Here is a 24,925-nt window from a genome sequence, read left to right on the forward strand (position 1 = left end):
ATCGGGAAACCTTCGTCGCAATCGCGAATACATCGTCGTTCAGTCTGACGACCCAAATATTCGCCAGGTCGGTGTCAGCTGGGCTGAGGTGTTATATTTTTAGTTTCGTTGTTTTTCCTTTTTATTTTTCTGGGTCGGTCGTGGCAAACAGCGCGGTGGACAGGCGATTACGTAATCGCGGTCTTACACGTGTGTGGTTCGTAGTAGTATTTCGACCGAAATGTTTAATTTAAAATTGTTAAAAGCGGCACCGTTCAAGGGCGAAATCGCGACCATCATCAAGGTTCTACCGGCCACGGTCAATTCTACCCAGACTAGAAATTATGCCGACCATGTCATACCTGATCGTCTTAAGGTAATTTAAATACGAAATCCTGGGAAAAAGCAATCATTGCAATTAAATAAGTAACCTCATAGGATAGTGTAAAATTATTTTAACGGCATTTTTTGAATCGAAAATTGGTTAAGGCGGTCGATAAAATTCATAGGAATAATACCTTGCGTCTTTCGATTTTGCTGATCTAGATGTAACATAATTATACCTATATACACGACTGGATATATAATTACATCACTTCGGCAAGAACCAGACAAAATTGCCTCATCATATAAACCGCATATTATAATTATTCAACTTCATTAGCACACATATGAACTAAAAATATTGCTTAAGGCTCGTAATTTAAATAGGTATTAGTATTAGTTAAAAGCTTTTGATGATATCTAAAAAATAAACGTTAGCTGTCTCTTCCGGTACGATAGAGATATTTTAATGTTATGATAATATTTCAAATTAAATCTTCTTATAACCACATCAATCCGTTTTACATTTTTGAGTATTTTGTGGACGTATAGCTATTATATAAATATATAAAGAATACTGAAATGAAAAATAAAAATTTGGACACTAGTATTAGTACATTAGTTGTAGAACCTAATGATATTATGATGCCAAATATAAACTTATATAATTCAATCTCTTTAGCAATATAACACTAACCTTCTCATTAAACTCATGTTAAAACTCACCAGGGATAAGCAGACAGAGAGCTGCTTTCTCGATATAAAATGAATGCAATGAAATGAGAAACACAAACGACGTATTTCCTTTAAAAAAAGACTTCGTAACATTTGGGTATAATTTTTTCTACCCGTAAGTTGAAAAACGATACTCCCTGCTGATCCAATTTTGGCATTAGGCTTACACTGCACGTTTTGTTTAACTTTGCTTTTAACCAAAATTTCATTAATATTTTTTCCCGTGCCTTAATCAGATATAAAAAATAAAACCATTTTCACTGATAAGGGAGAAAATGTTAAGTACTTAAAATCACAAACACAAAATGAGCGCACCCAAGAGCTCAAAAACGAGGTTAAGTCAAGGGGATTCACGGTGCTGCCATCACTGATTCAATTGCAAAGTGGTGTCGTCAGCGCCACCTCTGATTTGTCCCATTTTCCCAGGTTACCTTACCATATTTGGTTAGTTTTAAATCTGTCAAACTGTCGGCTGCCACGTTGATTGGTGAATGAATGCCGCAAAGTAATAGTCAAAACAAGATTTGAAATGACAAATTTTACTGGTTGAGAGCGAGTCTTGACATAACTCGCGCATGTGCATATTAAATGTCCTCGAATCGACATTTTCTGAGACTTGCATTAAAAGTGTAATAACAGCAAATGTTATGCCGTAAAATATTTTTCCGGCGTCAATATAAGTCGTACTGTAATAAATACACTGGAGAAATTTTGAGGACAGCTGAATGAAACAGAATTAGCTACACAGATTAACTATAATAAAAATGTTAATAACTGTTGCTATAATAATTATTATTAGGCTCTCGTTTAATAGGCTGCACAAAAACATTACGGTACGTGTTGATACGTATATATTGCACTCTGCCTGTGCTGATAATATCAGAACTTTCGAAGTAATATGGGACCGTCATTGACACAGATCAAATCATCGTCGAAAAAAAATACCTTTTTTGTTTGTTTCTCCGTTCTCTGTTGATGCTCCATAAAAATGCGAATAACTTCCAAACAGATTGAGCTCAAGTATTAAAATTTAGCTCCTTTTAAATAGCCTACGAGACATATTAGCCTGATTAAATCCCGGCGTCCATCTTTTTTTCGCGATCTTCGTCTGTTTTTCGAACATCGCTATGAAACACAATAAGTGTCCAAAAATTAAAGCTTAAAATTTGGCGCACATACCTTGGTCCCCTAACAGAAGTTATTGAAACTGAGAGGGCTGGAGGTCGGGAACTATTAAAAAATAAAAATAAAAACCACCTTCGCAATGTTTCAAAGAAAAAATAGGATTTTCTTTGTCACGTTCCAATTGAGCGCTTTGTTTTCAATATACAAGGCACCAAAGTTAAAAGACTTTTCAAGCGGCGATTTTGGATGTCTATTGAAGAGATTATCCCTTTCTTCCCGCTTTTGTTTTTTTTTGACACACTTCCTTGTTACACCTCGCATATTTCAAAGCAAAACGCTTTTCGAATTTCAGGACATGCCCGACAACCCAAACCCAAAATTCTTCGACATGGTTGAGTACTTTTTCCACAAAGCGTGCGTCCTGGTCGAGGACAAACTCGTCGACGACTTGGCGAAGGTCAAAGGCTCCAAACTGACTTTAGAGCAAAGAAAAGCTAAAGTCAGGGGTATTTTAACCCACATGGAACACTGCGATCACATCATCGAAGTGGCGTTCCCGATAAAAAGGGACAACGGCGAATACGAAGTCATTAAGGGGTACCGGGCTCAGCACAGTACCCACAGACTACCTTGCAAGGGAGGTACGTTAGTAATTTAGGTGTGAAGAAATAAAAGTGATTACCTACGGTAGAAGAAATGACGCGATCAGTCATAGCAAAAAACAATAAAGAAGATTAAGTTGCAAATAATTTTAGTAACTAGTTCTGTTTCTTAATCTCTCTAAACACAGTAAAATTGACATACCACCATAAATGCCTATAAATTCCACCCACTAACCTGAATTGTGCGAATTTTTTCTTCTAAACAAAGTTCTCCACATAATTTACACGTCTTTTTCTGTGAAACTTTTATGGGACCTTGCCATATTTTGAAGAAATGTTGCTACATCCAGCTGAGTAGTTGAGGAACTGTGAACGGTCATGTTTTGTATTAACACCACAACTAGTTTTACATCGACAATTAATTCATTAATTTCTTCATAAAGCTCTAGCCGGATTTACAGTAGGAACGAGTTTTGTTAATTTATTTGACGTCTCAAATTGTCATCTAGCAGGTCAACCAACATATAGTATTTGGAGGTTATGTTCGATTATTTTATTTCAGTTTTTAACAGTGTTCATTCATAATAGCCCTTACTTAGTTGAAATGTTTAATTCGCAGTCTTTTCTAGCCGAAAAATGAAAATTCTACAAGGATTAGAAAAAAAAGTGCTGCCTTTGTCCGTATCCCTGTTGTTAATAATTTTTTGCTAACAGCGAAAGAAAGGGTAGTTTCAGTCCTTAGCTAAAGACTTATAAAAAACAGTTTTTCAGGACATCAATAAAATATTTTGGTTAGTTAGAAAGCGTATATATAGAAAATTTACACAAATTTTCGAGATGCTATGAGCACAGAAGATAAACAGGTGGCACCTTTATGTAGAGCTTTCCAATATCATAGTTCAGTGTCCCTATTCCTATCAAAGCTTTGTTCATCATTTCTATAAATAAGTGAAAGGAATTTGTTTTTTTATTACCTCTTTGCAAGTAGTAGCAGTTTACGTTACAGTCTCGAAAATAATAAAAAGTGCCGGTAATAATGTTTTGCTACACTCTGAAGTCATTTTCATATAAGCTACGATTCCCTGGCCTAATATGAGATGGGAAAATGCAACTTTCGGTATGGTTTAAAACATATATTTGCTCGTTAAATAATTAACATAAAATTTATAGGATTATTTATATGATCTAGAAGCCGTCAGTAGTTTCTAACTTTTAATGCCAGTACCTAGTAATATTCCACACACATCCGCAAATAAAACTTTATCTTTATTTTCGATTTTATGTCACGCGGATCATAGCATTGTCGAGAAATCGCCATTTTACAACTACCACACGCCTGAAAATCAAAGGTCAAGTTTATTGTTGTACAAGGATTTTTTTTTTGCTATTGAAAATCATTACACATTTGGTTTCTGTATTACGGTTACTCGTGCAAAGCCTGTTTAATTTTTGGAAAGCGTATTTCAAGCACTTTTTGATAATTAAATAAATTACAGGATGTTCAATAAAAAAGATTTTTATTTTGCTGACTATTAAAATTTGATGCTTTTGTGTCAAAGAGGCACCGCTTTGTTCTTCTGCCGATTGTAAAATATATCGGCGTCTCAGGCAATAAAAGACAGAGAGGGGAAGTTGGGGTGAGGAGATATAATTAAAGTCCTATTATGCGATGTTTTTTTGGGTTTACGATAAGTTTAGTCAAGACGTAGTTGTCGAACCGAGAGGATTAAATTCAATTATGCTTCATTATGTTGTTTTACTTGATTATCCTTACAAAGCGGCGGTGGGACATTATCAAAATCAATCGTTTTTTTTTCGGACAAGTTAAAATTATTGTACGTCATGGGAAAATTTAAATCGAGAACAGATACAAGCGAAAAGCGTAAAAAACGGAGAGAATGTTCATCCTCGTTTTCGGGAAGTGGTAGTGACAGTTCGAATTCGAGTTATAGCGTTTGAGAAAAGAATTAAACGATTTAAAAAGGCCCAAACCGGTCTTTCGCGCGGTAGACGAACTTTTAGTGCCGAAATTTAACCCCGAGTTAGGATGACGTGTTATTAGAAAATTGGTTGAGTAAAGTAGATAGTTTGGCAGAACGCTCAGTTGGACGATGATGCTATTCTTCGGATAATTTACGGACGATTACGAGGTAACGCTCGTCAGTGGTATGACGAGAACGTGGAGTATGACTCAAGCTGGATTGAAATTAAAACATCAATGAGCCTGTATTTCCGTAAGTCTGTTCCATTTTCGAAGTTATTAAAGGACGCCGCTAATTATGAGACTAGCCCGGGACAAAACCTAGGGGATTATTGTTTTAAAAAAATGTCTAAATTAAGGGCACTTAATATAAACATACCTGATGTTTATTTGATTACGCAGTAATCGGTGGTATTAAAGATGATAATATATCGCGAACTGTTAGAGCCGCGCAACATGAGAATGCCAATGCACTTTCGCGTATCTAAATACCGTATCTAAATTACGTGGGTAACATGCCTACCGAAATTCGTATTTTCGTGAGAGAAGTGTTAGGAGGATTTAAGTATTTTACCAGTTTAAATTTAGCATCGGGTTTTTGTCACGTTCGTATGGCTGCAAATTCCATTGAAAAGAATGCATTTGTAACCCCCGATGCCCATTACGAATTTTTAAGGATGCCTTTTGGGTTAGCAAATGCTCCTTCAGTTTTTGAATCATTAATAAACAAGGTTCTGGGACCGTTAAAAGATGAATCTGCCTTTCCGTATATAGATGACATTATAATTCCTTCATTGACGGTCGCGGAGGGACTAGAACGTTTAAAAAAGGTGTTAATCCAACTTGCACATAACCTTACTTTAAAAATCAGTAAGTGCGTATTTCTTGGGAGAGAAATCAGTGCAGAAGGAGTGAGGTCAGTTAAGAAGAACAGGACCTGCAAAAAGATGACGTATGTTGACGCTCTTAGCAGGAACCCCAAATCGAACAATAATTTTAAAGTTGAAGTTTTTCAAATAGACTTGACAGAAGCTGACTGGATTACCGCCGCACAGATGCAAGATGAACAGATTTGTAAAATCCGAAATATTTTAGCCGATAAAATAAAAATAGCGATACAAAGTTATACTTTGAGCAGTATGAGTTAAAGAATAACAAATTATAGAGAAAATTAGGAAATGGAGCCAAAGCATGGGTTGTTCCACGAGCATCACGTATGCAAATTTGTCGTTTGTGTCACGATGATTCTGGACATTTTGGTGTAGAAAAAGTGTTACAAAGAATTCGTGAAAACTATTGATTCGCAAAAATGAGGAAATTCGTAAAGAAATATGTTAACGCATGTCTAAGTTGTTTGTATTACAAACAGTCGTTTTCCAAACGAGAATGTAAATTGAACCCTATTGAAAAACATCCGATTCTTTTTCATACATTACATGTAGATTATGTTGGGCCGGTTATGACAAGCAAAAGGAAGAAAAAAAAAAGAATCACTGTAATCGAACTAGTACATAATCAAAAAAGTAAATACGTTATTAGGGTTTTACCCGACCTAATGTATATATTTGGAGTACCTAGCAGAATTTTATGCGAACCTCGCTTGTGTTTTGTATTTTGGCAAACGTTGCCTATAAGCGAACGTCGCTTGTGTTTTGTATTTTGGCTAACGTTGCCTATAAGCGAACGTCGCTTGTGTTTTGTGCTTTGGCAAACGTTGCCTATAAGCGAACGTCGCTTGTGTTTTGTGTTTTGGCAAGCGTTGCCTATAAGCGTACGTCGCTTATGTTATGGCAAACATTGTCTATAAGCGAACGTCGCTTGTGTTTTGTGTTTTGGCAAACGTTGCCTATAAGCGAAAGTCCCTTCTATTTTGTATTTTGGCAAACGTTGCCAATAAGCGAAGGTCGCTTGTATTTTTTTTTTGGCAACCGTTGGCTATAAGTGAACGTCGCTTTTGTTTTGTGTTTTGGCAAACGTTGCCCAGAAGCGAAAGTCGCTTGTATTTTGTATTTTGGCAAACGTTGCCTATAAGCGAACGTCGCTAGTGATTTGTGTTTTGGCAAACGTTGCCTATAACTAAACTATTTTTTTGTTTACAAGAGAATAGCGCTTATGTTTAAGATACTCTAATACTTACTATTGATTATGTTTTTTTTATTACGTAATGATTAAGACTATAAACCAAGCTAGAATGGTCAAATTATTGTAGTTTTGTAAGATTGTAAGAAGTTACGTGTAAATTTTACCATCAGGTCTGAGGACAGACAAATAGTCAGGATAGCCAAGTGTTAGAATATTTATAGTATTACGTCATATCCGACAAGACCCCTTTGTTCTTTTGCCTATTGTAAAATGTATCGGCGTCTCATGCAATAAAAGACAGAGAGGGCAAGTTAGGGTGAGGAGATATAATTAGGGTCCTATTATGCGATTTTTTTTTTGGGTTTATGATAAGTTTAGTCAAGACGTAGTTGTGGAACCGAGTGGATTAAATTCGATTCTGCTTCATTAATCATAATCTAAATGACTTAAATCATATTTTTTCCGTTATATCACACTGATCAATTGCTACATGTCATCATGTGGTTGAAACAATATCGCAATACTTTAGATTACAAGGCCAGACACTTGTTTCAACGAGTCTTGCTGGGTGGTCTCCTAAGCAATAAAGATAACTGATAGATAAGGTATATATGCAAACTGAGGAAAGTATTTGGAACATTTTTTTGTTAACCGTTGTTGTTTTAATTTAATTTTTACGTATCCAATGACAGCAAAATTGGATAAACGATAAAACCTCTGAACCAAAAATCATTACTTGCTTTTCAAATTGTATTGTATTATGCTTATGCTCCTTAACTTCACCTTTAGTTTCATCCTGAAGGTATTGCACATGCCGATAACAAATTTATCAGCTTTATTAAAATCCATTTAAATAATTCCTTACCGATAGCAAGCGAAAATTGAGTTTGATAATGGATAGCCAGCTTAGATTCGCAGGAGAGTATCTGTAAAAGAAACTCATAGAAGAAAAATTTTGCTCAATAAATTGAGGTGTGCTCCAAATTATTAGCTACGTAGGACAGTAACATTTTTAATACAAAGAAAAACCCATTGTAATGGGAAAGGCAATGAGCCACGTAAAAATCCGTTTAGGACATTAAAATTTCCAGGCACCAAAAGGGCCCATGGGACCCTTAAGATTTTCGTTATAACACCGCCTCAGGCTCCCAGTCCCCTGAAGCGTATCGCACAATGATGAAAATGTGGCGTTTATAAAACTAATAATAATAAAAGGACTTTTAAAAGAAATTCTACCAACTTTTTCAGGTTGATTGATGATGGACGGCATTGTTCTATGCTGTACAGATTGTTATTATAGTAAACCTTAATACGCCGTAAATTATATAATAATATAATAATAAGGATGTCTCTGGACGATATCTCAGTAGATTTTGAGGACAAAAATGTTTATTGGTAAATGGTCGGGAATATTTTTTTCATTATTTCACTATGGCCATTTTTGTTTCAGGAATGCGTTTCTCGCCGGAGGTTAACAAGGACGAGGTCAAGGCCTTGGCGGCCTTGATGACGTTCAAGTGCGCATGTGTCGATGTGCCCTTCGGCGGCGGCAAAGCCGGCGTAAAAATCGACCCCAAGAAGTATTCCGAACACGAGCTCGAGAAGATCACCAGACGGTTCACACTGGAATTGGTTAAGAAGGGATTTATTGGTGAGACAATGAAAACTCAAAGATTTTCCCTAATTAAACCACATGCATTACATTCAAAGCAAATCAGACAAGCCACTTATCAAAGTTACTAAAAAGTGGTAACCACCAGAAACAAACCAAAAAGAAAAACTGAAGATAAATAAATAAATGGTTTTATTTTCAATATGTTTGATACTGTAGTTTTCATTATAAAACATTTTCGAAAAAATTACCTTACCTTACAAACACAGAAACAAGTGGTTTTAAAACCTATGTTTTCAAAAAGTGAATGCTGCTAAGTTGTCTCAAATACAAATTCGTTTGGATGATTTTATTTCTTGCAATTTCTATGCTGGTAGTAGTATAGTGTGGGTTCATTATGGTGTCGCCTATTGTGATGTGATTAAATCATGTCTTCTAATATTCAGCTTTAACTATTACTCCAAAGATATAGAAGGATATTGAGAATCATTTCTGTATAGGTTGTCCCAAAAGTGGACTAACGGGTGTCTGATTCCTACCATGGAGATTAGTGATAATGAAATTTATTTGCAATGCAACCCACTCCCAGTTCAAAGTTAAAACGTGTATTAGTTAAAGTTGAAGAGATAGGAGCACATGATTTATTCACAGCACAATGTCTTCAGATGTGGGTCATTAGTTCTTTTTATTTCTTTAGTAACAGAAGATACCTAAATGAGGGCCACTTTGTAATTGCCACCTGGTGTCAGATTTAAAAGTAGGTTTTGTTTATTAACAATTAAGGGGTTAAAAAACTTTTTTTGTGCCTGTAGCTGAAGCTGTGTTTTTTTTTCGAAAGAAAGCTATGATAAAAAACGTCTAAAATGACTGTTTGATATCCCACCAAAAGTAGTCTCTTGGGCGTAGGATAAAACAAATTAAAACTAAAATTAATATACCATTTATCAATCGTGTAGCAACAGATGGTGTATTATAAATCAAATGCGGTGTTGCCAAGAGCTAGTCGGGCCGATTCCTTAATCCTCAAATCATTTTACTAGGTCTAGCTCTTTTTATAAATTACTAGAAATAGGTTTAATCAATCAATCCTCTACTAATCGGACAACCAATTCGACTAGTTTATCCTCGTTTAGCACAAAAAATATTTATATAAGTAACTCAACAGTGATAAAGCGAAATTTAAAATGTTTTTTCGCCGTTTTAATAAGGAAGTCAAATTTAATCCCACCGTGGGAAACCACAAATTTGCACTTCCATAAATATACTGCAAGCAAATGGACAATATGTCTGTTAACGCCGCTGAATAATTCTTTTGTTGTATTTATTTATTACGATTTGGGCAAATTTATCAGATTATCGATAAATTCAGTTATGTCGAAAAAGACCATGCGAACTAGTTTGTCAAAAAATGTTCGGTCCCAGTGCTGCGTTTATAGAGTGTCAAAAATCGACGATTCTGTTTTACGAAAAATATATCAATAAAGTCAGAGACAGGAAGAAGGAAGATTTTTTCGTCTCGATCTCATTGTTACGTAGAAGCAGTCAAAAATATTTATCTCTAATTCAAAATTTTGATCAGACCAGCCGTTTCCAAGAAATCAAGCCTTAAACAGTATAAAGTTTTCCTGATTTAACTTTTTCGTTTCGTTTCGTTTCTTTTTCGTAGCTAACAAATAACTCAATATACAAAGAGTCTCTTAATATTTTTTATAAAGTTATTTTTTAAAGAGTTATTGACAATTGAATTTGAAGAATGAAATCTTGTTGTTTTTTTCGATTTTCGATTCAAAAATTGTTTTGCTATTTGAAATTATTTATTTACAATATTTTAAAAATTTTTTAGTAATAATAATATATAAATTTTGACATAATTAATTAATTTTAATAAGTTGTGTGATGCTCTCAAATATTGTAGCCGCCAGTAGATAATGTAAAGAGATAATTAAAAGAGATTGTGTTGCATTTTTTTGTAAAGAACATTCATTTCCTTCAAAGTTTTCGACACTTGTTTTTTTTTTTTTAGTAAAACGAGTGTATTATTGTATTCATCAGTAATAAATTGCTATTTGAAATTATTTATTTACAATATTTTAAAAAATTTTTAGTAATAATAATATATAAATTTTGACATAATTAATTAATTTTAATAAGTTGTGTAATGCTCTCAAATATTGTAGCCGCCAGTAGATAATGTAAAGAGATAATTAAAAGAGATTGTGTTGCATTTTTTTGTAAAGAACATTCATTTCCTTCAAAGTTTTCGACACTTGTTTTTTTTTTTAGTAAAACGAGTGTATTATTGTATTCATCAGTAATAAATTCAGATACACTACTCATCTTAAAGAACGAACTTTGGCGACAACTGCCGAGAGGAACTATAATTCTAATTCGACGATCATACATACGCCTAAGACAAATAACTCTCTCGGATTAAGAAACAGAGCGCCGATATTTTGCTTTTTTAAAAGATTCTAACCTTTCTCCGTTGATCGCGGCTTGCTAAATGAAACAATTTTGGTTTTCTTGATTTACATATAAGTTTGCCAATAGCTTCTATTAATTAATAAAGATTGTTTGGTTGGAATTAAGAGCCAAAATATTCGTTTTTACCAACTTTCTACTTTGGACAGGTCGTAATTTTTTTACCTAATTGCATTTTTAGAACAAGAATGAACGAAATTCCGTTTAAAGTAAGTTTTTTTACGTTTTGCAAGTTGTGCATAATTTTCTCATGTTGGTAAGCCGCAACCAACATTTCAGTTTTTGGATGGATGTTTTTGCAAAAGTATATATATATATATATATATATATATATATATATATATATATATATATATATATATATATATATATATATATATATATATATATATATATATATATTCTCACGTATTGATTCACGGATGGAAAAATGTGATGACACTATATTCCGGGATATCATCCGTTCGCTCGTTGAACTCCGACTGGAATCCTGCATCCGACTGGAATCCTGCAAATCTTGCATCCGACTGGAATCCTGCAGATGTTTCGCCAAAATCTCACTTGGCATCTTCAATGCTCGCGCTCCGAAAACACTTCGAACACTGTGTGAACGAGTGTTCGAAGTGTTTTCGGAGCGCGAGCATTGAAGATGCCAAGTGAGATTTTGGCGAAACGTCTGCAGGATTCCAGTCGGATGCAAGATTTGCAGGATTCCAGTCGGAGTTCAACGAGCGAACGGATGATATCCCGGAATATAGTGTCATCATATATATATATATATATATATATATATATATATATATATATATATATATATATATATATATATATATATGTATATATATCTATATATATATATGTATATATATATATATATATATATATATATATATATATATATATATATATATATATATATATATATATATATATATGTATGTATATGTATATATATATATATATATATATATATATATATATATATATATATATATATAAATTATTATACGATTTATTTTACCGAAAAATTGTGTTAGCGGATATTGCTGAACAATAAGCTCCAATCATTTAATATACAGAGCGCAACAACTTTTTTTTAGGATTCGCAGGTGTCAATCGCAAAAAAAATTCTTAATGAATCAATTTCTTTTAAGTACCGAATCAGAGGAATCTTCCGCAAGACAAAATGTTGTTAATCCTTTACAAAATGTCTGTCCTGTCGTAAAATTTTCCAACTTTCGATGGTTTGCTGCAAAATTGGTTAGAATTTCGTGATATTTTCGAGTCACTCGTTCACAAAAAGGACGGAATCAACGATGTACAGCGTTTTCATTATTTAAGGGCTTCGTTGACAGGTAGTCCCGCTCAGGTGATTAAATCGCTAGAATTTTCTGCAAGCAATTACAAAATCGCTTGGGTTTACTGTTTGAAAGTTTCAACAATGACAAAATGTTATTGGCATCTTCAATGCTCGCGCTCCGAAAACCCTTCGAACACAGACCCCGCGGCCTCTGAAGATGTCAAGTGATATTTTGGCGAAACGTCAGGCGAATGATCCTACTCCAGGGTCAAACAACGAACGGATTATCACCAATACACGCAAAAAAATCCTTTAAAAAAATCTAAAAGCCTTTCAGAATTAATGGTTTACGTTAACCTGATTTCCAGAAAATTAATGCCTTCTAGCGTGTCAGTTTATAAAGAAAACATTACATATTACATGTATATCCAACGACACGATTCACGTGGCTAGCACAACTAAATTGTGTTCAGCCGTGGCCCCAGTTAATACAGTTTAATCGCAAAACAATGTCTCGCGACTGCATCTGCATTTAACACTATTTGCAGTAAGCGTTTATTTTCAGTAATATTCTCGAGGCGTTATCTGGCGACGTAAATAACTTATTCGAGATTTCTAAAAAAAATAGTATATCATATTTTAGTCACGAGTTCGATTTTTGTCTTAATTGATTTCAATCGCAACAGTGATTATTTATGATCAGTTTAAATCTATCTAAGTGATGCGGACAAATAATAACCATATAACCTTGAAAAAAAACAAGAATCTCCAAAATGTTGTATAATGCGTATTGCAGTAAGTCCTTACGCAGTTCGATACTGATGCTGATATATAATTATTCAACGAATTTATGAAAGTACCAATATTCGGGTGGCACAAATAAAATCAGGAGCCCTTTTTAGTATAGACGAAGTAATAAGAACGGTGAATTCGTTTGTTTTTTCGTCTTTATAAATTAAGCTTATTAAAAAAATTGTAGTAAGATTTGACATTTAATTATTGAATCCTCTCGCCTTCACTCTATCCCACCAAAAATACAGGAGAGCAACGAGCATTTGTGAGGGATTTGACCGGAGGTAATTGAAGATAACCGGTGATAACGGACGCACCAAATTGTAACTTTTTTGATTTAGTATATTTGATATAATCGTACATTAACTTTATCTAACGTGAATAAAGAACAGATAAAGAAAACTGTAAATTTCAAGACGAAAATAAAAAACGAAATAGTTTGGCAACGCAAGCGTAAAGAAAGGCATAAAATTAAAAACAAAGATGAAAATGCTGAATCTTCAGCTGATTCAGCGAACGAGGAAAACATTTGATTCTGAACATTGGAAAACTAACGAAACAATTTAGTGGAGAAATTTACTCGATGAGGTTTTTGAAAGAAATTGGGAAGAGACCAGAGAAACTACTTCAAGTGTGATTTGTGTCTCAATACATCTAACCAGTTGTACTCAATGCATAGAGTTGTTCGATGCTATTGCTTTGTCGGCAATGTAGATTGTTTAGTTTACGTTTAATAAATAGATCAGTTCCTTGTTGCGCAATTATTTTCCTTCGGCGGAAGAAAACTGTTCAAAATATACTCTGCAGCACTAATAGGTCACTAATAGAAAAAAAAAATCCTTCACTTCGTAAAATGAAAATAGATACAATAGATAAATTAATAAATTAAAAACTAATTTTCGGTTTTGAAATTGAAGTTATTTTTGTAACCCCCGGAAATATGTTTTGAAATGTGAAACTTCCCGTTTTCGTCTTTATTTTAAAACTTAGCAAAAATTTGTAAATACATTTTCATTGGACCTTTTTATCCTTCATCTTATGGGCAGGTCCCTTACAAGGTTTCGTTTTGCTAAAACCATCAACTTTATTTTTTCTTACGGTTGCCATATTCAAATTCAAAGTATTAAACAACTTTTATATCTTAGTAAGCTATGCTTTTTCAAAATCTGTCGGTGTCGTTAAAATGGACTTTTACCAATGAAGAAAAATGAAATATGGTAAAACTTTATTACAAAAATTATAAAAACGGTGTCAAGACATCTGAAATATATTTGAACATGTATCCTGAAAGACGACAACCTCAACGAGCTTTGTTTAAATTATTGGATAGATATCTGGCTAGGTTTGCTTCCTTTGAAAAACTAAGACCAAAATATGGAGATAGAATGGGGAATGAGGAAACTAAAGAAAATTTACTTAATGAGGTAAGAATAACATTTTTCCAGATCCATCTTTCACCAAACCTTGACGAAAAATAATCGGATAATTGAATTGGATTGTGGGGCGGGCGCTATCTTGCTGAAATGTGTTATAGGGAAAATAGACATCATAAACGCATAATTAAGTAATGATAGATAACACTCCACAATTGTTATTTAAAACAATGGCCAATTGTCGATAAATTGACCGGTCAATTAAGAAGTGGTCAATTGATCTTCAATTGACCAAAACTAATTCAGAGTGCCGTTAACAAATTAGGGCTTAAAATGTTGTTTTAACAAATACCTGCCCAGACATTAAGACTAAATCGAACTTGCACTAGAATTTCTCGAAATTGCCTAGGGTTGTTAATGCTCCAATTTGTAAAAGCGCTTTCATCTTTCCAAATCACATTTTCTAGAAAAGCTGGAAAATCGGGTCTCCTTTGTAGCCATTTACAAATTTGTAATCGCCTGGGATCACCTTGATTTAATTTTTGGAAGATACGAATTTTTTTAGCATTTGAAACCACGTTTTTTAAGTGTCTCACAAGCACTCGTATGAGAGTAGGTACTTCTCAGAGAAAACTTGGGGTTCATATTTTTGGGCTACTTTTAATGAAAGGAATAAAATATTTTCACGTTAATCTAACCTCATTAACTAAATTTTCTTTAGTTTACTCATTCCCCATTCTGTCTCCATATTTTGGTCTTAGTTTTTCAAAGGAAGCAAACTCAGCGAGATGTCTATCCAATAATTTAAACAAAGTTCGATGAGGTTGTCGTCTTTCAGGATAGATGTTCAAATACATTTCCTATGTCTTGACTTGATTTGAAAATTATTAGCATAATTTTTCGAATGTAAATACAACTTGTCCAAGATCAAATAAAAAGGTAATAATACTCAATACTGCTCTCAATACTACCAAAATCCAATATGGCGATCATAAGAAAAAATAAAGTTTATTATGGTTTGAAAAAAATGAAACGTCGTAAGGGATTTTTGACCTGGCCATAAGATGAAGCCTAAAAAGTTCCAATGAGAATGTAACTACAGGTTTTGGCTAAGTTTTAAAATAAAAATAACTTCAATTTCAAAATTACTATTGAATTCACCGATGCGCAACTTTGTCCTAATTGAAGCCACCCTGTATTTCTTACCGTTCCCGAGATTCCAGTGGTGAGAGTCGAATTTGTAACATCCGGTATATATGGATACAACGATAACCCGAGGGCAATGGGGGAAACTAGGAATAATTGGACTGTAAAAGAAATTTGGAGTACTTGATTGTGTAGATAGAACTCCGCTGAGCTTCAACGTCATCACCCCTCGACCCTGAGATGCGCATATTAAATCGTACTATGTCATTTCAATAACATTTGTGACTAGAACTTTTACAAGTTCTCCTAAAAGTTGAAAAACGAAACGGTATAGTTGGACCATACGACTATACTTGTTTCAAATTTTAGAAAAAACATACCATATTTGTTACATAAAAAGATTTACGCTCCGACAGGGCCGAGTATTGACGTGCCAGCGCCCGACATGGGCACCGGCGAACGGGAAATGTCCTGGTTAGCCGACACATATTCGAAAACCATCGGGTACCAAGACATCAACAGTCACGCATGCGTCACCGGCAAACCCATCAACCAGGGCGGCATCCACGGTAGGGTTTCGGCCACGGGTCGCGGAGTCTTCCACGGCATCGAGAACTTCATCAACGAAGAGTCCTACATGAAAATGTGCGGGTTGCAGCCCGGTTGGAAAAACAAGACGTTCATCGTTCAGGGTTTTGGTAACGTGGGCTTGCACACCATGCGATACCTCGACAGGGCAGGCGCGAAATGCATCGGCATTATCGAGTATGACGGTTCCATTTACAACCCCAACGGTATCGACCCCAAGGTAAGTCGAAACTGTAGAAGCCTTTGGCGCCTGGTGATCTAGACGTTTGCTTTCATGTGGCCAACATTTAATACACAAGCCAACCGACATTTTGATATTTGCTACTTTCGGAACTGTTCCTGGATACTTTTTGGATACCCAATACAAAAGCTCTCAGATCTAGTTATATTAATATTATCAGTTGTCACATGAATGAATCAGTATTTATCACTTAGCACTTTAAAAAAATATTATACTAATTTCTTGATACCAATGAAGTTGAACCAAGTTCTCAAAATTGAATCCCTACATCAAAGATCCTTAATCCACAATTTCTGCGTTTTTGCAGGCATTTTTTTTCAACCACTCTAGGTACCATCCTCTAGAAAATTCCTGCACTCTTGAGAAAGTGCGGTATGAATTGAGCTTTCCGAATAGTGCGTGCATGATTTGGTGGATCTTTTTATTCAACACAGGTTTTTTGTAATAGTATTTTTTTTTGTACGTTCTTGCAGGAACTCGAAGAATGGAGGGTAAACAACGGGACTATCAACGGGTTCCCCGGCGCCGAAAAATACGAAGGGGACTTGCTGTTTCACGAAGTGGACATCCTCGTCCCAGCCGCCACTGAAAAAGTTATCCACAAGGGCAACGCTCACCAAATTAAAGCCAAGGCAAGTTTTTGTATATACACACACGGTTTATTTTTATTATTATTATTTTTAATTATTATTTTTTTAAACTTGGCCGTTTTTAACAATAATAATATTCAAGGTGTGTCACGTGATCCCATGATGATGCATGTGACGATTTATTTTTGACTAATTCTGGCCTTAAATCAAAGAATAACTATAACATGTGATATATTGTTGAAATCAACTTAAAAGGACCTTTCTTTCTATGCAATAATATACAGGGCTTCCAATAAAAAGAAACACTTTTTTTCACATCTTATATATAAATAAGTATGTAACATCAAATTTACACATTGTTTTCTTAATGAAAGTTTCATTATTTATCATGTCAAAGGCTAAAATAGTAAAGACATGGCAGTAATTTCTTGCTATACTACTTCTCTGGTGTCACTTCGTCAATGCTGAGCCGATTTAGTCCGCAATCATATGGCGATTTGGGCATACACTTTGCTTTTTCTCCCATATGTTCCACAACCATACCATTTTCTTTATCACATTATCTTCAAACTCAATTTTTTTGGTAGTTCATCAGTCATAAAGGAATAATGACGAAGTGGTCAAAAATGACAATAAAGCTAAACTGGATTTAAAATATTAATCAAAAATAATTTTATTGCAAGACACCGGAATTTCTAATTTTATTTCTCTACACTCTTCTGAAATAGTCTACAGGGTGCGTACGATATTTGCGGACAAATTAATATTAAAATTTATTTATTCATATTTATTGCAAAATTTATTATAACTCCATGATAATTTTACATAACATTAATTGACTCTTAGACTATATAATCATTGAATAAAATCTCCAATAAGGAACTCAATCCGAGACTGGAAACGATGACATACCCAAAACCAATGCTCTTTGTTCATGTTGATCGTTGTGGTTGTTATAGCATCCTTCACCGATGAAATAGTGTTGTGGAAATGTTTATTGGTCTTTCGCTCAACTGCGCCCCATACGTAATAATCAAGGTGATTAAGAACTGGGGAGCTAGATGACCATAAGTTTGGGGTGATGTGATCATACAAATTTTCGGTCATCCAATCTTGTATCTTGTTTCCGATTCCGATTTTGTGCCGACATCAAGTGTCCTCTGCGCATAATGGTGGTCTTCATGGACAACTCGACGGATTAGACCATCAGAGACATTAAGGTCCCACGCAATGGCCCTCAAGGACTTTGAAGGGATTTCGTGAACGATATCTTGCCCTTGTTGGACAAATTGTGTGTTTCTAGTAGTGTCCGAACATTCCTCATGTGTTTTACGTTTTGCAACAGTTTCTAAATCGCCAGGTGATGCTTCCAATTTACGACGAACCTTAGGCTCAAATGATCAGGCGCAGTTGAGAAAATTGGAGAGTTCTAAATCGGTGCTTTTCACACATATAGCAACGATTACTGCATGTCTCTTCATTTCTTGCGTTATTTTATAGTCCTCCATTGATGATCTAGAAAGAAAATTGTTCTCCATAAATTACAGCCACAAATGATGTCCTCAAATAACGTATACACACACTGGTTAGCACAGGACGTTTAAGCGTTTAAGCGGAACAATATTGTGAACATTCTTTTTGCTAGATTATTTATCTTTTAATAATTAACCTCAAATAGAAAATTATGGAATTACTAGAAATGACAGTAGAATGGGATATTGAAGATAGATCTGCTCGTTAATGATATTGTTCCGATCGTTGTTGCAGTTGATCGCTGAGGCGGCCAACGGCCCAATCACTCCCGCCGCCGACCAAATATTGATCAAGAAAAACATCCTAGTCATTCCGGATTTGTATGTGAACGCAGGCGGTGTGACCGTGTCCTATTTCGAATGGTTGAAAAACATCAACCACGTGTCATACGGCAGACTGACGTTCAAATACGAGAAGGACTCGAATTATCATCTATTCCGTAAGTACCCCGGGAGTTGATCTCTGAAGTCGCGCAGAACCTTTAACATTGGACTTGGTGGTTCCAGAATCTGTGCAGGAGTCGTTGGAGCGCAAGTTCGGAAAGGATTACGGCTCGATCCCGATCACGCCTTCTCAAATTTTCCAAAAGAGGATCGCCGGCGCCTCCGAAAAAGACATAGTACACTCGGGCCTCAATTTCACGATGGAAAGGTCGGCCAAGGTGAGTCAATTGCGATAGTTCGGAAAAATTAATTGTTTCGATGCGATATTCACTACGCTCGAGTAGTTTGCCGCATGGTCGTTTTTGTTGTTGTCGATTTTGTTTGAGTTTCGTGAGTGTCTGGCCGCAAACTTATATGGACGCTTAAAAAAAATTCTATAAGCACCGGTATACACAGTTATGATTGAATGGCGGCAACGCTATAACCAACCGAATTTCATGATGTATCGTAATGCGTCTTCTTCTAATTGTAACTATACAAGTAAAAAAAAAAATCTATTTTAATTCAAGTATTTTCAAAATTCATATGGTCCATAGCAGTTTTGTAGTTATTAAAATCGAGTTCTCCTCTTGAGCAATAGCCATCGAAATTCTATCAAGGGCGGGTATTTCCTTAAAAAATTATATTGAACTGGTCATCATCCCGTTTCCTTTCTTTTTTAACATTAAAGAGCTGATAAGGGAAAACTGAGTGGAGAAAGCACAGGCACACTGAGGCGTAGTAATAGAAAAAAATTCATTCATATTATGACAATGACTTTTCATTCACTAAGAGAGAATTATTACTTATTCTTCTTGAAATTTAGTCGTCAGTAAAGTTTTAAATTTTTACCCTAATGCAGTGCCAAGAGATTAAAATAATTTTCTGAGGCCAGAGTTAAATATTCCGAAGATTTTGCAAATTTGCGGCCCATATAAATCTGCGGTTTCACTAACAGCGGCTTGATTTAATCGTTTTAACCTATTTTCGAAACGATCAAATGACCTTGATCATTTTGCACCTGATATAAACTCAATCGCGGCATGGTTTATTGCAATCGGATTTACGAAGTGGCGGACGGCCTTAATTTTCAAGCACCACCGACCAAATTTTCGTTTCAGGCCATTCAGGATACGGCCGACGTGTATGGCCTAGGATTGGATCTTAGAATTGCAGCTTACATTAATTCCGTACACAAAATTTTCCACACCACCAGTACGGCAGGATTTGCTTTTTAGTCACTTTCTTTTACCACAAAATTTCCCCAAACAAACTTCTAATTTTACACTTTGTACCATTTTTATTTTACATTGAATTGCATACGAATTTGAATCGAGCAGTAAACAACGTAATAAGTACTAATCAGGTATTATTTTCAGTTTGAGGTTATGTGCTCTGTTTTTGCATTCAGGGCAGGGATTCGCACCGATTTCAATCTCACGGACAAACAGAACTAGTTCTAACCAGAAATGGCGATTTTTTTAAATTTAAATGACTCTTTGACTCCAATTGAATTTAAATGACATAAAATTATATCCGAATCCTTGCCAGTTTACAACTGTTGCAGTTTTTTTGGTCCTTTTAGTTTAGGTGATAAACAATTCGATCTAAAGAAAAATCATATCGAAAGTAACAATTGAGCTCCTTATTTTTTTATCGATTTTAATACTTTTTATATTGGTTAATTTTAAATGTCAGCTGTGCAAATCTTGATTTCTATGATAATATGCCCCCTAAGCAAAATGAAATAGAAATTGTGGAAGACTATTTTCGTTACTTACATATCTCGGAGTTACTTGGCTGTTGACATCATATACTGATCAATCGTAACATAATTAAAATATTCAGGCCAAACCTTTTTCATTAAACTTGAATTGTTATCTTAATCGGGATAGGGCTGAAAGGAGTTGTAGGTACATTCTTAATACTTGTCTATTAACTAAGAAATATATTTAAAGAAATGTGTAGCCGTTCCCTAAATACTGTATACCAGAAAAACATGTAGGCTGAAAAAAATATGAAACATTGTACATAAGCAGTCCATCAAAAGCATTCCAAGAATATTGGTAATCATTTTTGTATTTTCCTAAAAATATGTCTATGTGGAAAACTGTACATAGTTCAGACGGAAATAAATTTAAAGAGTATTAAATTGGCATTTTATTATTTTAAAATTCGACCGCAACCCTCTTGAAGCATAGGTAAGTGCATTTTTTTAGTGTTAAAAGTATAACAATCAAGTCAACGAGTTGTTCCGCGTTACGCTGATTGGAAAATAGGTTAAAAGTGGCATGGTGTTTTTGTGTCGTTTTCAAATATCACAATATCCATTTGCTTTGTTAGTTACTTGCGTTATGTTTAGCCATGAACTAACTAAATATTTAGCTGTTTAAATTTCTCTATATAACATTGTAAAGTTTTCCAAGGTAATTTTGACTGTGAACATAAGTCATTAGAAAAATAATACAGTGATATTTTCTTATTTTCTTTATCTGTAGTCAATAACGAAATGAAAGTTGGACTATATTTTTTAATAGTGCCATTTTGAGAATCGAAACTGTTGCCCTTTATTGTCAGAACAGCAACCATTTCCACGTGGAAAATATAATGCATGTCTAAAGTCATTGACATTATATCCAAAGAAAAGGCAATAATAGAAAAATGCCTAAAACACGGCATCCGACATAAGCACAAGCTCTTTCCCTCACATTTTTGGCGATAGAATGAATTTTACATTGAGGAGAGGATACGAGTAGTTTTTACAACAAAAAGAGTTGACCATACAGTCTTATGTGACTTATAGGTGAGTTATCAGAGATTCATCACTTTGACCAAACAAAGACCGCAGAAATGTGGACTACTACTGCCAGTGGCTCCGTTGGACAGAGGTTCTGGAACATACGTATTCCTACTAAACTGCTAAGAGCAAAATTGCTGCTAACATTATTTAGTAGTCGAATCGCTGAAATAATTAATTATAAAAGTATAGGCGTATATTTTTTCCACTCGTTATATTAACATAGTGCATTACATAGTTCTGGTAATACAAGTCCAGATGCATGTGTAAGATGAGCCTGAGCCTGAGAACTTTAACCGATTGACGTTTCGGCCGATATATTTTGCAGCCAATATTCATTCCTCAAAGTTACTAAATTGTAACGCGTTTTTACCTACGGAATTTTATTTGGCTCTTTGTCTAACCTTTACTCACGTACATATTTCCTTCTTTTACCTCACTGACTACTCAATTTGACTTACTACATTTTTATTATATTCGATTTTCTTTTTAAATAAACGTTAATTTTGATTTTTGGAATATTTTTTGAATTGTTTCATTAGACTTCGCGATATGTCAAACCTAACCTTTGTAAAAAGAAAATCACCAGGAAATAATAAGCTACGTCGGCCATAATTTAAAATAATTCATAAAATGCGAAGAACTCTACAGCTAATATAAACAAACTTTTATGACTGGTGAAGTCTTGCTTTTGGTGATAAAAATTTTGAAAATATGCGCATGCGCGAGACTTGAAAAATTTCGTTTTTAGACAACGCGGCATCCAACTAAAATGACAGAATATACCCAGATCCCTATGCAGTTTGTTAAATGAAAAAATATTGGATCCTCATACTTGCACATTTGCCGTAATTTCTTGAGACACTTATTATCCGTGTATAGGCACATTCTTTAACGCACAGTTCTGACCGCAAACATAAGTTTTTCAGTTAGTTTGTATTTTTGTCACAAAAAGTAAAGAAATAACCACCAAACGTCAAATATAAAAACAATGGTACAATCTTCCAATATTCTGTGACAATAGCAATAACTTTGCTTGGCTCGGCGTTGCCAACAACGTCTGGATTTCAGAGAGTGATATTGCGTTTTCATAAAAATAAATCAATTTTAGATAAAATTACAAGTCAGTCACCATGCGACACAAACACGCTCGAACAAGCTATAGGTTTACAACTAACCCTTACAACCTAAAGCAGACCGATAACAATTCTATTTAACTGGTTCCAGCTAATTTTTTTGGGAGCAGATCACAGAATCAGTCAAAAACCATAAGCAAGAACACACTAATAAAATTTCACATCTAATTGGTCAAAATTTCACGTGCTTTTCGCTGGTCAGTAAATATTAAGGATTTGTCGGTTCCCCTTCTGGATATAATATTTATGGTTGAACTTGCAACTATTCATCGTTTTTTTAATGTTTATTTAATGAACAATGTTTTGGTAAGTACCTATTTCTATTTCCGCTTTAATTGTTATTGCTTTTAATGTGCTTCTTTGCTTTTTGCAGGCCATCATGGACACAGCTCAGGTGTACGGAATGGGTTTAGATTTGAGATCTGCCGCGTATATTAATTCGGTTATTAAAATTTTCACAACCACGACAACCGCTGGATTAACTTTCTAATTGCGAAGTTCAGATCCGGCTTATCGTGGGTATATCCTCGTCCAGCTTTGATTGTGTTTCGTCCTGTGGCACGATAAAAGTGAAATTGTGTTTGATATATGTCTGCTTGGTCTCTGTCGAGAGCGGCCTGGGTACTTATTATTTGTCCATTTTTTTTTTGTTAACGCTGTAGAAAATAATAGTTTTTCTAACGCTCTGCTGCTGAAGTTTTAAGTGTTGTAGACGTAGTTATTTTCGATATCTGGGTTGGGTATGAAGCTTCTATTCACTTACATTCATTGAATTCATTTAGGGTTCAATATATATATAATTCAAGACACGTAAAGTTCGAAGTCTAGCAGAAATACGACTCATACTCGCACCCACGGAGAGAGTAAAAAATAAGCAAATTGGAGTTATTTTAAAAAATTAAAACAAAAGTACAAAAAATACAAGGAAAGCGAAACCAATAGGAAGCAAAAAGGTATTTTTTTAAAATTTAAAGTACTTATGAAATATATTTTCTTATCCTACTTTGCTGCAAAAAATAATGTTTTAATATTATAACAAAAGAAACTCGAAAATTTCCAGCATTTTGGCTTCGCAGGTTTTTATTCAAATGGACAAATGGTCTGAGCTATTTACTTTTTTAATGTGAGTTTTGGCATATCACTTTAACTGTCGATTAACTTTATACAGAGTTTCCCAATAAAAGAAATGAAAAAAACATTGTATTTTTTGTCTCATGTTATTTTTTTTTCTAGATATTTAGCAATATAAAAACGTAATCGTATGTTTTCGCGCATTGTAGGCTATAATGAAGACCGCTTCGCAATACAACATGGGCTTGGACCTTAGGTCGGCGGCATACATCAACTCCGTCGAAAAGATCTTCATCACTACGACCACAGCCGGTCTGACATTCTAGTGCTAGTTTGATGTGACGATTATTCGTCTGTACTTAATCTGTTAATCACAATATTGATGATATGTACTATAAATTAATAATTACCCATTATGTCATTATGCACCACTCAATAAAAATATCATGTATCTAAGAAGCACCTTATATCTCGCACAATGGGTGGGTTCCTCAAGTGGTTCAAGCTGGGTTCTTTAAAAACAAGACGAATTGTGAATTCAAAAAACTTTATTTCTATATATTATTTACTTTCCTCGAGATAATTATTCCGCAATAAGGTGAATAAACATGAAGATAGTATATTATGTCACAAGCTTGACAAACCCACTTTACTACTTTAGCCACGAGTTTATTTTTGTACTGGCGGAGCGGGTCTTTAATAAACTAACGACTTAAGAAGTTTATCAACGTGTTTCATAATATATTTTTCTACAACACTTAAAGTTATTTTAGATTTGATTGCATTTTTTAACATCCTATACAACAAACAACTACTAAGAGGGAAGGATATAAAATATGGTTTCATGTTATACTTTGCTGCCAGGTTCGCGTACATAACTTAAATACTTCTTAAGTAGTGGACAAATTAAAACAGTTACATTTTGATAAAATTTATATCACTTAAAAAACCGTAAGATTTACGGACCATAAATCTTATTGAAACCTCAACAAAAATTTACTTTGATAATACAGCT

General features: G+C 34.5%; 1 protein-coding gene across 5 annotated transcripts; it reads left to right on the forward strand.

Annotated features, from left to right (window-relative positions):
• Positions 1–9: 9 nt before the first annotated feature.
• Positions 10–24,644, forward strand: LOC132702644 (glutamate dehydrogenase, mitochondrial). Of its 5 annotated transcripts, none has more exons than XM_060671415.1 (9): positions 10–355; positions 2,516–2,804; positions 8,279–8,479; positions 15,949–16,340; positions 16,835–16,993; positions 18,719–18,923; positions 18,991–19,145; positions 23,213–23,354; positions 24,120–24,644. In XM_060671415.1, the coding sequence occupies exons 1-8, from the start codon at positions 221–223 to the stop codon at positions 23,327–23,329; spliced, it is 1,653 nt and encodes a 550-aa protein (XP_060527398.1). In that variant the 5' UTR covers positions 10–220; the 3' UTR covers positions 23,330–23,354; positions 24,120–24,644. The 5 variants fall into 5 exon arrangements, with proteins under 5 accessions (XP_060527398.1, XP_060527397.1, XP_060527396.1 ...); XM_060671414.1 differs by having other exon boundaries at positions 23,213–23,358; positions 24,120–24,643; XM_060671413.1 differs by lacking the exon at positions 23,213–23,354 and having other exon boundaries at positions 24,120–24,640.
• Positions 24,645–24,925: the final 281 nt, after the last annotated feature.

The sequence above is a fragment of the Cylas formicarius genome, unplaced genomic scaffold, assembly GCF_029955315.1.
Source record: "Cylas formicarius isolate icCylForm1 unplaced genomic scaffold, icCylForm1.1 PGA_scaffold_5__7_contigs__length_24384050, whole genome shotgun sequence".
Classification (NCBI taxonomy): Eukaryota; Metazoa; Arthropoda; class Insecta; order Coleoptera; family Brentidae; genus Cylas; species Cylas formicarius.

Excerpts from the sequence above, each read along its gene's own strand:
- LOC132702644 (XM_060671415.1), top strand. The coding sequence starts at position 221 with ATGTTTAATTTAAAATTGTTAAAAGCGGCACCGTTCAAGGGCGAAATC. Across the intron at positions 18,924-18,990 it reads CTCGAATTATCATCTATTCC|AATCTGTGCAGGAGTCGTTG; the intron begins GTAAGTACCCCG and ends TGGTGGTTCCAG. Across the intron at positions 19,146-23,212 it reads CGATGGAAAGGTCGGCCAAG|GCCATCATGGACACAGCTCA; the intron begins GTGAGTCAATTG and ends TGCTTTTTGCAG.